The sequence below is a fragment of the Bufo gargarizans genome, chromosome 8, assembly GCF_014858855.1.
Source record: "Bufo gargarizans isolate SCDJY-AF-19 chromosome 8, ASM1485885v1, whole genome shotgun sequence".
In the NCBI taxonomy this organism is placed as follows: Eukaryota; Metazoa; Chordata; class Amphibia; order Anura; family Bufonidae; genus Bufo; species Bufo gargarizans.
In genome coordinates this window covers 41,430,059-41,444,437 of record NC_058087.1, presented here as the reverse complement: position 1 = coordinate 41,444,437, position 14,379 = coordinate 41,430,059, and the positions used below count along the sequence as shown (strand labels likewise).

At 43.3% G+C, this 14,379-nt stretch overlaps 1 protein-coding gene across 50 annotated transcripts in view; it reads left to right on the top strand.

Moving 5' to 3' along the window:
* The window catches only part of TTN (titin), a 249,119-nt gene extending 242,925 nt beyond the window's left edge, over nt 1-6,194 (top strand). For all 50 annotated transcript variants that reach the window (XM_044303133.1, XM_044303118.1, XM_044303159.1 and 47 more), the window contains 3 exons: nt 362-515; nt 1,423-1,707; nt 4,948-6,194. In XM_044303133.1, coding sequence (XP_044159068.1) covers nt 362-515; nt 1,423-1,707; nt 4,948-5,246 — 738 coding nt within the window. In that variant the 3' untranslated portion in view covers nt 5,247-6,194. The remainder of the gene's footprint in view (nt 1-361; nt 516-1,422; nt 1,708-4,947) is intronic.
* Nucleotides 6,195-14,379: the final 8,185 nt, after the last annotated feature.

Here is a 14,379-nt window from a genome sequence, read left to right as displayed (position 1 = left end):
GTTTAGGCTATAGCTACGCAACAGACAAATGATGAAGTCCTGGCAACATCATATGCTGCTGATGAGGCAACAGGAGAAACCACCAATGCCTTGGGTTTGGTATTCTAATGTGAATATTAGAGTATGAAGCCAGCTCGATGCTGACACTGTTTCCTTTGTTGATTATTATTGTTTTTTTGTAGTCCTAGCTTAAATAACTATTCAAAAGTTCATTCTACTTTTGGTTCTGTGATTAAGAGTAATTAAGAGCCACAATATATAGAGATTAATGCATGATGTTTGCTAGTTCATATTATTCGTTTTCTGTCCATTATTTCAGAATATGTTTTTTGCTAAAAAGTGTGTGTTTTGTGTTAATTAGATTTCAGTGTCATCTCATATCAGTGTTTCCCGATCTAAGCACGTATACACTCTTGAAATTCGGAAAGCAACTGAGAATGACAGTGGAAAATATACTATCAAAGCCAAAAATTACCATGGGCAATGTTCTGCAACTGCATCATTAAATGTTTACCGTGAGTATTTCATAAGTATCATTCACATTATATTCCATACCAAAAAAAATGATAGATAAAAAAAAAAAATAATGGCAATAACTAATCTTATGCTGATTGTACTAAACTTAGCTTTAAAGGGGTTGTGCAGTGGTTAATATTGATGACATCCTCAGGATAGGTCATCAAAATCAGATCGGCAGGGGTCCGACTCCCCACTGATCAGCTGTTTGAAGATTTACTAGTGCTTGTGCTTTCTCTTCAAAATTACCTGAGCGTCGTCTTGCTTTTAGAGGCGGTGCAGTGTAATTACAGGTACTCGTCCCATCAATATCTTATTACTGCACAACCTCTTTAATGCTTTTACTTTAGTAAAGTCATAAGGAACCAGTATAACTATCTTATGGATGCTCTGGGGGACATTTATTAAGACCAGCATTTTTATCGCCGATCTTGATTCCCCCTCCGCAGCAGGAAGATGTGGCAAATTTATGCATAGGTGCAGGCCTCTCATAGATTTGGCACATACTTCACTGGCCTTGCGACAGCCTAAAATCTACAGCAGTCTCCTAGCTTTTTTTGGTGTAAATGCAGATAAATGTGTGGTGCACCCTTGGCGCACACCCTTTTCTCACCATCTCTGAAAAGTGTCGAGAAAGGAGAAAGTTGTAAACTTTGCCACTAATATGGCCTGTACCAAAATGTGCTACTTTTTTACGATACAAAAGTGCCATAAATATCATAATAAATGTCCCCCTTTATGTTTAAGTGATGCCATCGTTTCTTAAGAATTTGTCTGCATTCTGATGATTACAGTTGCTGATATGGAACTAGCGGCTTGCATTGTATCTAAGCAGCTGCAATAGTTTAAATGTTCCTGGGTGTATTTCCTTGTATTAAACATGCTTCTTTCTTGTTCTTCTTAAAGGTCTTATTGAAGAACCTTCAAAACAGGTCATACTAAAAACTGCTGGTGAAGCTAGCCTGCAAGAAAGCCTTGCCATGCAATCAATGCACATGTCTGCCTCCAGACAAGAGGCCTCTTTCAGCAATTTGAGCAGCAGCAGCAGTGTTTCGGAAACCAAATTTGCAAGTATGTCTTCATTGAAAGAAGCGTCCTTTATGGAAATGCACTCCAGCAGCATGATGGAATCTGCGAGCCTGAGACATATGGAAAGTTCATCCAGCCGGATGCTGTCTGCAGGAATCAGAGGTAGGCATTCCGTTAGGTTTCATTGCATTCCCGTGACGCACACAAAAGCGCCGCCAGCAGCGATTTTGAGTGCGTCCTGGGATGCGGAGCAAGATAGATCTGGCATGAAACGCAATGTAAGTCAATTGAGATGGATCCATTCCCCCATTGACTTACAATGGTTTTAGAGACAGATCTGTCATGGCCATTTTAGAGATAATACAACCGGATCCATTCATAGCGGATGCAGACGATTGTGTTATCATGACGGAAGCGTTTTTGCTGATCTATGACGGATCAGGTGCAGCTAGTGCTGCAAATGACGCCCCTGAATTGTTTTAAACAGCAGATTATCCCCACAAAAAGTACATCTAGGAGGACATTTATCAAGACTGGCGTATTCCCCCTGTGCTGCCGGAAGATACACCAAATTAATGCAGAGGCGTAAGCCTTCCATATATTTGGTGGATCTTCCGGCTGTGCCATGCAACACTAAATCTACAGCGGCCTCCATGATGCTGTCAATTTTAGTTTTTATTCATGCCAGAAAACTGATGTGAAGATAAATGTGGTGGGCCTGTGGTGCCACCCACTCCACATCTGTGGCATGCCCCGTTTCTCGCCACTTCTGAAAAGTGGTGTGAATGGAGAAAAGTCTCAAATTTTGCTGCACAAATGGCATGCACCGTTTGTGACCTATTTATACCACAAAAGTGGAGTAAATAAATAAAACTGTCATAATATCTACACCAGGGATCCGCAACCTCCAGCTGTTCAGAAAATATAACTGCCAGAATGCTTTATTCCATACTTCTATGGGAGTTAGAAGAACAGCCGAGCATGCCTGCATGCTGAGAGTTGTAGTTTCACAGCAGCCGGAGTACCAAAGGTTACTGATCCTAGATCTACACAATGATGCCACCTTTGAGCTTTTTACCTGACATGTAGGGAGTGTAGGCCAAATAGTGCTATTTTCATATTCCTTATATTGTTATACCCATTGGCTTGCCAGCCACATAGCAGTATCCATAAAATATATAATCATAAAATGAGACAGTCAATAGCAGAACATGCTTCCCAGGGAACTGCTGCTCTCTAACCCATCTATCCCTCCAGGTAACACCAATTTCTGTGCGGAGATCGGCACTGGAGAGTAAAGGTCTTCACCCGCACCTACTGTGTCCTTCTCCCATACCATGTAGATTGTAAGCCCTCACGGGCAGGGCCCTCTCTCCTTCTGTACCAGTTTGTAACTCGTCTTGTTTATGATTAGTGCAATTGTCTGTATTAGGCTACTTTCACACTTGCGGCAGGACGGATCCGACAGGCTGTTCACCATGTCGGATCCGTCCTGCGGCTATGTCGCCGTGCCGCCGGACCGCCGCTCCGCCCCCATTGACTATAATGGGGATGGGGCGGAGCTCCGGCGCAGCGCGGCGGTGCACGGCGAAAGCCGCCAGACTAAAAAGCCTGACATGCAGTAATTTTAGTCCGGCGGCCTTTCGCCGTGCACCGCCGTGCTGCGCCGGAGCTCCGCCCCCGTCCCCATTATAGTCAATGGGGACGGAGCGGCGGTCCGGCGAAATAGCCGCAGGACGGATCCGACATGGTGAACAGCCTGTAGGATCCGTCCTGCCGCAAGTGTGAAAGTAGCCTTATGTATGTGCACCCCTTATCATATGTACAGCGCTATGCAATGAATAGCGCTTTAATATTAAATAATAATAATAATGATAAAGGTCGTCCCGAAACAATAGAGGATTTTACTAATCAATAGTCACCAAATTTCTGGTTAAAACTGAACCATAATTCTGGTGCTTTTGACGTGTGTCACATTTTTTTAAGGTACGGCCACATGGTGCTGGTGTCATGGCTGCTACCCGGTCGCACTGCTTTCGACTATTGCATGACCTTAAGAGCCACAATGGGCTCTAGTTGAATTAAATCCCACTTTGGCTTTTACAGCCATGGAGTATTCGAACGCAGCGCAACCACGATGCAACTATGACATGACTACACCGTTTAGTCATACCCTAAGGCTTTCAGCCACTTTTTGCGCAAGACGAAGTGGATTCATATAATACACCAGATTTATTAACATCGGGCATCAGTTTTTTGGCACAAAATAATCATAGGAAGTAAGTAAGCCTTCAGCTGGCTTAAGGAAAAGTATCTAACTCTAACAAGATGCTCCAAATATATTACTCAGTGTAAGTCACTTTAATAAGTTTGGCACCGTTTCTGACTGTCTGGTCTAGGTTTATGCTGCCTAAATGTTAGACAGGATTAGTGAGTCTGCTCCTGTTGCATTCCTGTACAATGCTGGGAATCCTGGTCTCAGTGAAACCTGGACACATGCTTGAGGTGGATTTAGGAAGCTAGGACACGCCTGAAAGAGCCCCTGATAAAATGGTGGCCTCCACTGCGACAGTGTCTCAAGTCCCGGAGAGTGGTTTTGGCTCTGACCGCAATAATCATTCACAATGGCAGTCCTCACACAAATGCTCCCTAGGGCAAGAGCAGTGACAGGATGGTGCACCCTTTCTTCCCTTGGGGCACACGCTGATGTTGGGGATCCTGCCTGATGGTAGTTGGGGTGCCCTTGGTGTTATGGTGCTGGAGTCAGTAACCAGCCCAATTGTAGAAAATAAACAAGTCTTTCTTTACTAAAGTGCTAAAGGTAGCTAAGGGATAGTGTTGATCGCGACTATACTAATCGCAAATTTTATATAGCGAATATTGGCACTTCAAGAATTCGTGAATATCTAGAATATAGTGCTATATCTTCATAATCGCGAATATATTCTAGATTTTTTTCCATCAGTACCCATGATTCCTCACTGCTTGTGGGCCAATGAGAAGCCTGCAATATCTTTGACTTTAGGAGCAGCGTTGATCGCAAATTTTCCGATTGCCGATTTTCGCAATCAAGAAAATAATGACTGGAGATCACGAATTCTAGAAGTGGATATTAGGCCATAAATTCGGGATATATCGCGAAAACGAATATTGCCTATGCTGCTCATCACTACTAATGGATAGGATGCAATTTTCTCAAATAGAAAATTAGCGCCAACATCTTCCTACCTGTAAATATGCCCTGTATAGGGATGAGCGCCATCTATGATTACTATCTGATGGATGCTTCCAGTAATGCATTTCTGTATGAGAACTATATTAAGATGTTACTTCATAATTAGCCATTAAAAAATGTCTTACTAATATTCATTTTGAATTTCTATATTTTCATTTTCCTCATAGGGAGTCCACCCAAAATTGAAGCTCTGCCAACAGATGTTAGCATTGACACAGGAAAGGTGCTTACTGTAGCTTGTGCCTTCTCTGGTGAACCCACTCCAGATATTGCCTGGTCTCATGGTGGGCAGAAGGTTCCCGATGACGAACAAAAGGGACGTGTTCATATTGAAACCTGTGAAGACCTCACCACCCTCATCATCACAGACGTTAGGAGAAACGACGGTGGACGTTACACTCTGAATCTTACGAACTCTTTCGGATCGGATTCTGCTTCTGTGAATATTAATGTTCGAGCACCTTAAATGATCGACCAGTTAAATTCACTTGTATTCTTACAAGTGATTCTTTAGGACTGGAATTACTGATTTGTAAATAGAGAAATATTTTTGTATCTACCTGTATAAGACAAAGTCCATAGATTTACACTATATTGTAATCTTTTTTGACTTAAGAGTCAGAAAGGTTAATTGACATGCTGTACATACTGTATATAGCCGAGTTGACCGGTTATGGAGTTCTGTACCATATATTTTGTGACTTTAAAAAATAATATTGAAACTGAACGGAACAGTGGGCAGGAGAAAGTTTCTTAGGAAGCGAATACCTTGCCTACTATTAAACTGTGCCTCAACACCATGTTGATGTCTAAGTATACCTCAGCAGGTTGAGAAACTCCCTGCTGATGACCTACACCCTAAAGAGGATGCTCTACACGAACTTTGCAAACACTATATATTTGAAATAATGGTCAGCATTTGGCGCTGCTTGCACCTACCCTCCTGTGGGCAGCGCTGTAATGTTTCCATTATTTGCGGAAAATAACTGTTTACCGAGACTATTACTTGTTTCTGAGCAAAGTGCAAACGGCCAGCACTTTGTTCAAAAAATACTTTGCCCTTTTTCTGACATGTCGACTCCCTCAACTTGCTCCACGAAGTAACATCACCTGGCCATACCCTCATCGAAGCAAGTTCAGAGACTCGTGTGCAGAATCAGTGGCACAGCTCCTTTGAGGTTCACAGGGTGCAGTGATTGTGTTTGGTAGAATAGAAAGTATTACATGTCGTGAGGACAGGGCATACAAGCAAAGAACCACAGTTCGAGAAACTGTTGACAAGATCTTCTAAAGCCCTTTACTTTGTTGTAGCACTTCCATGTAGTATTTGTTGTGACTGTATTATTATCTATTTATTGAACCTCTTGGAGATAGTACATTGATTGCAATAAAGCATGCTATCTGCACCAATAAACCTACGGTCTGTGTTTAATTCATTCTACATTAAACATGCTGCAATTTTTCCTGAATGCAAACAAGATGAATGAAAAACTATTGTAATGAATTGGTCAAGATTCAGTCTGTTTGCCATGTGTTCCCTACATGCATCACATCTGGAAGGAACACCCAAAGCTGCCCAACAATTCTCTCTCCTGACTTATTTCTGGCTTCGGCTGAACGTGTGTGTGAATACTATAGGGGTTGTGGACAGGCTGGAGAACAAAAGGATCAGGCAAAAATATTACCCGATCCTAGTATCCCCCTACATCATATCGGGGAAGAGGCGGCAGAACCCACCGTTCTCGGGGGTTCAGTCAACAATAGACTAATGTATATGGCCAGCTTAAAAAAAGGTGACCATACACATGTATTGGCAGGTTAAGTACCCATCTAATGTATATGGGGGCCTCAATGGCAAATGTCAGGGAAACATTCAGCCACATTGTATTTCTGCAAGCTGAGCGTAGCATGCATGTGTCAAGAGTAATAGTGTTTGGATGAATAAGCATTTGGTGGACACCAACCTGAAGTGTATGTCCAGCTTTAAGCCTCATTCACACGTCCGTGTCCATGCTCCAATCCGTGAGAAGGTGGTCAGTGATGCATCCGTGAAGGATCTGTGTTGGGTCCATGTGTCCGTTTTTTGCTGTCCGTGTGCCATCAGTGTTTCACTGACCCTGCACAGCTGAATAATAATTTTCAAAACATCTCTTCCTAATGATCTGTGAAAACCACAAATGCAACACAGATGGCATCCATGGTTTTCACGGACCCATAGACTATAATAGGCATGATAGATCCGTGAACATAGACAAAATAGAGCATGCATCCGTGCTAAAAACACAGACCATGCTAAAACACTGATGTCTGAAACACATTAAAATGAATGGGGACGTGTGCTGTCTGTGGAGAACAGGTACAGCTTGCATCTGTGGAACCCTGACGTGTGAATGAGGCTTTACTGCTGGGTTATCTTTCCAAACTAGTATTTACTGGCATAAATTGTTACTTTGTCAAAGTCTGCGTACTTGCAGAGTTGTAGGTAGCCGGGATCTAGGATGCGCTTCTCTAGTCTACACAAGGTTGCTTGTTTCAGTAACTACTTGCGTTCCCCATGCAATAACAATTTTGGAGCATCATTACATATAACTCCATGTGGTGTTGTTCCTATGTCATTTTTTTATGAATTTGCAACTGGGCATCAGATGGTGCAGTTAGGCCGAGTTCACACTTCATTTATTTGGTCAGTTATTTCCATCAGTTATTGGGAGCCAAATCCAGTAGTGACGCCTCAGGTGTAATGATTTAATTTGCACCAACAGTATTCTGTGTTTTCACAATAAGTGATCAAAATAAATGACCAAATAACGTGTGTACCCAGCCTAACTGGTAAACACTCAGTTGAAAATTCATTACTAAACTTCTAGGAAGAAGGGATGCGAATGAGCTCTTAAACAAGCTCTGCCTCTGATGCCACCAGATGTAAGGCAGATCTCCTATAAGTCAATGTTTAACATATTAAACAGACCTTGAGACATGACTTGGATAATAATTAAGCCAGCATCACATCTGTAGACAGCTGTTTCAGGGTTATTGCCCCTCATAAGCGCACAGTAGTGAGTACTGGCTTAACTGGGTGAGAGACCTATGTCAGGGTAATATATCTCCTTATGGAAAGCACCTAAGTGGTGTGAGGAGTCTTATAGGTCAGGCAATGCTCCTCTGGATGTCTAGAAACAGGGTATGCAAATGAGCTCTTAACAAGCTCTGCCTCTAAGACTATGGCTACACGATGACATGCGTCATGCGCGACCATAGACTATCATTATAAAAATTGTAGCGCGACATTGGTGCGACAAAATGTTGCACGACAAATGTTGCAGCGTAGTTATGCCCTATATGTCGTGCGACATGTCTTCGTGTAGCCCTAGCCCAGTGGTCAGCAACCTGCGGCTCTAGAGCCACATGTGGCTCTTTAGCCCCCTGATATTGGCTCTTCCAGGTGCGGGCTCACATGTACAGTGCGATAGCATTTTCGTTGCCCGTAGCAAAAATAGGTAGGAGGGTGAAGACCAGGAAGCGGTGAAGGCTCTGTACTCACCGCTTCCTGGTCCTCGGTTGTAGGCTGTGCAGGGCTGCGCACAGTGTGAGGCGCTCTGTGATGTCACTCTGTGCACGCCAGTTCACAGCACAGCCGACAGCAGGAGGAACACAGAGCGCGGGTGATGAGGAGCAGCGGCATCCAGGAGCCGGAGAGGTAAGTGCTTTTTTATTTTATGAAACTTGGAGCTGATCTGAGGCAATGAGGTGATGAGAATCATAATGGGGGATATGAGAGGCATCATGGATGATGAGAGGCATCATGGATGATAATGGTGATGATGAGAGGCATCATGGTTGATAATGGGGATGATGAGAGGCATGGGGCTCTTATCTGAGGTCTGATTGAGGGGGTCATTTACTTTGGTGTCTGAGCTGACATCTGATCTCAGGGAGGTCTTATTAACATTGAGGTTCTGCTTAAGTGCTTGAGGCATAAGGTCACTGACTTTTTGAATGTTCGTATTGCGCTTCAAACAATACCTTCATGGGAATAGGGGTTCTAAGTTAGTCTCCAACCTTATTAAGAACCAAAGAAATAAATCCTTTATTCAAGCCATCAAATCAGCCTCAGGCCCCCGACTTATTAATACTCCAGCGATAGCTCAGGAGTTTTGCTCCTTTTATTCAAATCTGTATAACCTCCCAATACCCCTCACCAGCCAGCAAATCGAGACACGCACGTCAGAGTTCCTTAGCTCTATTAACATCCCAAGAATTTCTGAGGTCGATATACATCAGCTGCTTCAACCGTTTACAACGGAAGAGGTAGAAAAGGTTCTAATGTCTATCCCTTCAGGCAGGAGTCCCGGACCTGACGGTTTTCCAAGCTCATATTACAAAAAATATAAAGATATTTTAGTCCCACATTTTGTCACGGCATGCAATCTCCTCCTTACAGGTGGCTCTCTGACCCCACAAGCCTAGGAAGCGCACATAACGATTATCCATAAAGAAGGAAGGATAAGGAAGCATGTGGAAGTTACAGGCCGATTTCACTGCTGAACACTGATTTGAAGTGGTGGACTAAACTGCTTAACAGCAGGATGTCAGGGTTGCTCCCTGGGCTTGTGGGTGAAGAACAGGTAGGTTTCGTTGCAGGTAGAGAGGGTAGGCATAATATCAGTAGAGTCATACATGCAATCACCCACGCCATCAAATCTAAGTCCCCTCTTGTACTCCTGGGCACAGATGCGGAGAAAGCGTTCGATAGGGTTAGCTGGGCCTATATGGAGAAAGTACTACAAGCCTTTGGCCTCCCTGAAGGCCTCATCAGAGCTATCTATACTCTATACTCTGCACCATCTGCGAGAGTACTAGTCAACGGCACCCTATCAAACGCCTTCCAAATTAGAAACGGTACTCGTCAAGGATACCCATTATCCCCCACCTTGTTTGTACTCACCCTAGAGACGCTTCTTCTTAACCGCCTCCGGACCGCCTAACGCATATATGCGTCATCTCGCGAGGGCCGAGATTTCACACAGATTTCACACAGATTTTCGCACACAGGCGCGCGCGCTCACAGGAACGGAAGGTAAGCGAGTGGATCTCCAGCCTGCCAGCGGCGATCACTCGCTGGCAGGCTGGAGATGTGATTTTTTTTAACCCCTAACAGGTATATTAGACGCTGTTTTGATAACAGCATCTAATATACCTGCTACCTGGTCCTCTGGTGGTCCCTTTTGTTTGGATCGACCACCAGAGGACACAGGTAGCTGTGTAAAGTCGCACCAAACACCACACTACACTACACCCCCCCCTGTCACTTATTAACCCCTTATGAACCCCTGATCACCCCATATAGACTCCCTGATCACCCCCGTCATTGATCACCCCCCTGTCATTGATCAGCCCCCTGTCAGGCTCCGTTCAGACGTCCGTATGATTTTTACGGATCCACGGATACATGGATCGGATCCACAAAACACATACGGACGTCTGAATGGAGCCTTACGCGTATGCGTTTTGCGGATCCGATCCATGTATCCGTGGATCCGTAAAAATCATAGATGTCTGAATGGAGCCTTACAGGGGGGTGATCAATGACAGGGGGGTGATCACCCCATATAGACTCCCTGATCACCCCCCTGTCATTGATCACCCCCCTGTAAGGCTCCATTCAGACATTTTTTTGGGCCCAAGTTAGCGTAAATTTTTATTTTTTTGTTTTTGTTTTTTCTTACTAAGTCTCATATTCCACTAACTTGTGTCAAAAAATAAAATCTCACATGAACTCACCATACCCCTCACGGAATCCAAATGCGTAAAAATTTTTAGACATTTATATTCCAGACTTCTTCTCACGCTTTAGGACCCCTAAAATGTCAGGGCAGTATAAATACCCCACATGTGACCCCATTTCGGAAAGAAGACACCCCAAGGTATTCCGTGAGGGGCATATTGAGTCCATGAAAGATTGACATTTTTGTCCCAAGTTAGCGGAAAGGGAGACTTTGTGAGAAAATACCCCAAAAAAAAAAATTCCGCTAACTTGTGCCAAAAAAAAATAATTCTATGTACTCGCCATGCCCCTCATTGAATACTTTGGGGTGTCTTCTTTCCAAAATGGGGTCACATGTGGGGTATTTATACTACCCTGGCTTTTTAGGGGCCCTAAAGCGTGAGAAGAAGTCTGGGATCCAAATGTCTAAATGCCCTCCTAAAAGGAATTTGGGCCGCTTTGCGCATCTAGGCTGCAAAAAGGTGTCACACATCTGGTATCGCCGTACTCAGGGGAAGTTGGGCAATGTGTTTTGGGGTGTCATTTTACATATACCCATGCTGGGTGAGATAAATATCTTGGTCAAATGCTAACTTTGTATAAAAAAAATGGGAAAAGTTGTCTTTTGCCAAGATATTTCTCTCACCCAGCATGGGTAAGGTCAAAGCCCTCACACCATTCAATTGGCCTACACAAGCAATAAAATATTTGGGGGTGACGATCCCGATGGACCCCAAGTTGTTGTTTAGTCTTAATTTCCCCCCGCTACTCTCCAAAGTCACCTCTATTCTCTCTAAGAGCAGCTCTCCTTTCCTAACCTGGCTAGGCAGGAAAAATTTCCTTACCACCTACATCCTGCCGCTGATAATGTACACCTTGAGAGCCCTACCCATATCTGTACCTGTTAGTTTCATTAATAAACTACAATCCATCATGAGCAGTTATTTGTGGGATAAGAAGCGCACTAGAATGTCCTTTCGCCTTCTTTCCCGAAGAAAGAAACATGGGGGTATCTCCCTCCCTGACCTATCAACCTATATACAGGCTATTAGTTTGGAAAGGTGGCTTAAACTGGCCAGACAAGAGACATTCTGAATGCATGTAGATTTAGAATTGGCCCTGTTGGGTAAGGAATTGTTCCATAGGTTATGGACACCTGAGAGGACAGGAGAAGGGACCAAAGTAGATAGCGTACTCACCAGAGGAATGCTGCATATTTGCCATAAGTCTTTGGTCTTAACATCTGCTCAGGACAAGATTTCTCCCTTAGCTCCTATCTCAGTTATCCCCACACTACTGTTTCCACAAATTAAATCTCCATCAGACATTTGGCTATCAATGTCACATCACAGATTAGGAGATTTGAAAGGGTTACAGATCACTTCCGACTTCTATACTGCCCTCTCGTGTGTACCTGCCCTTGGTAAAGATTTAATTCAAAGAAATGACTTTGAGAATGCTTGTAGGCAGTTTATGATTTCCAAATTTACCCCTCTCCCTGTTCCATCATGGTTGGAGAATTATGTTCTGCTGCCAAATTTACCTCATAAATGCACCACCCTCATTTATAGGCAGATTCTAAGTGAGAGCTATTCTAGCATACCGTCCTGGGTTGCTGAGTGGGGAAAAGAACTCCACCTTGAATTTAGTGACACTGACAGTAAATGGATTCAGAAATCTTCGCAAGGCTTTTCCAAGTGCATAAAAATTCAAGAAAACTCTGTTAAGACAGCGTTGCGTTGGTACAGAACCCCCGAGTTCCTTTTTTTCAAATTTCAAAAGAGATTTCAAACATTGAGGTTCTGATTAGTGGTCTGACCTGAGGTGTAATGAAAAATATTTTTTTCCATATTGTCCTCCTCTAAAACCTATGTGCGTCTTATAGGGTAAAACGTTGTGGAGTGAAAGAAGATGTAGTGTCGAGGATTGAGAAAGGTATGTTCAGATGGTTAGGAATACCCTTATGAAGTAAATAACAATGTACCTTCCTATATATTTGAAGTTTAAAAAATTTGGCTCTCAAAAAAATAAAAATCGCTGTTTTGTCGATATTTGGCTCATTTTACTAATAAGGTTGCCCACCACTGCCCTAGCCTAATGCCACCGGATGTAAGGTAATTATCCTAGAAGTCAATACTCTACCTTTTAAACAGGCCTTGAAACATGACTTTTGTAGTGTATATTGTCTGCAGTGAAGCAAACCCATCTATGACGATGCTGAGGTCAGCACTTGTTCAACTGTCCCTTTCACCCAAATGAGACTTGCAGAAATCTACACACAAGCCACTGAAGCATGTGCAGAACATTTTATTAAATGGATTTTAGTCACATAAGTTTTTGCAACAAATCTGTCACATATGAACATAGCCATGACAGACTACATACTGTACATAGTACTTCTCTCCAGACTGGTTTTCACCATTAAAACCTTTAGGAATGGGCAGGAAAATGAGTGGCATGCTTCTGACCAATCATTGTGGCAGATTTACTAATCCTACCTACAATGGTTTAGGTTACCTTTTTGTGGATTCAGTCTCATGTTTTAGTTTTGACCTTGAGATTCTTTGATTATATATATACACTCACCTAAAGAATTATTAGGAACACCTGTTCTATTTCTCATTAATGCGATTATCTAGTCAACCAATCACATGGCAGTTGCTTCAATGCATGTAGGGTTGTGGTCCTGGTCAAGACAATCTCCTGAACTCCAAACTGAATGTCAGAATGGTAAAGAAAGGTGATTTAAGCAATTTTGAGCGTGGCATGGTTGTTGGTGCCAGACGGACCGGTCTGAGTATTTCACAATCTGCTCAGTTACTGGGATTTTCACGCACAACCATTTCTAGGGGTTACAAAGAATGGTGTGAAAAGGGAAAAACATCCAGTATGCGGCAGTCCTGTGGGCGAAAATGCCTTGTTGATGCTAGAGGTCAGAGGAGAATGGGCTGACTGATTCAAGCTGATAGAAGAGCAACGTTGACTGAAATAACCACTTGTTACAACCGAGGTATGCAGCAAAGCATTTGTGAAGCCACAACACACACAACCTTGAGGCGGATGGGCTATTACAGCAGAAGACCCCACCAGGTACCACTCATCTCCACTACAAATAGGAAAAAGAGGCTACAATTTGCACGAGCTCACCAAAATTGGACTGTTGAAGACTGGAAAAATGTTGCCTGGTCTGATGAGTCTTGATTTCTGTTGAGACATTTAAATGGTAGAGTCCGAATTTCGCGTAAACAGAATGAGAACATGTATCCATCATGCCTTGTTACCACTGTGCAGGCTGGTGGTGGTGGTGTAATGGTGTGGGGGATGTTTTCTGGGCACACTTTAGGCCCCTTAGTGGCAATTGGCCATCGTTTAAATGCTACGGGCTACCTGAGCATTGTTTCTGACCATGTCCATCCCTTCATGACCACCATGTACCCATCCTCTGATGTCTACTTCCAGCAGGATAATGCACCATGTCACAAAGCTCGAATTATTTCAAATTGGTTTCTTGAACATGACAATGAGTTCACTGTACTAAAATGGCCCCCACAGTCACCAGATCTGAACCCAATAGAGCATCTTTGGGATGTGGTGGAACGGGAGCTTCATGCCCTGGATGTGCATTCCTCAAATCTCCATCAACTGCAAGATGCTATCCTATCAATATGGCCCAACATTTCAAAAGAATGCCATCAGCACCTTGTTGAATCAATGCCACGTAGAATTAAGGCAGTTCTGAAGGCAAAAGGGGGTCCAACACCGTATTAGTATGGTGTTCCTAATAATTCTTTAGGTGAGTGTATGTATATGTATATATATATGTACAGTCCTGATC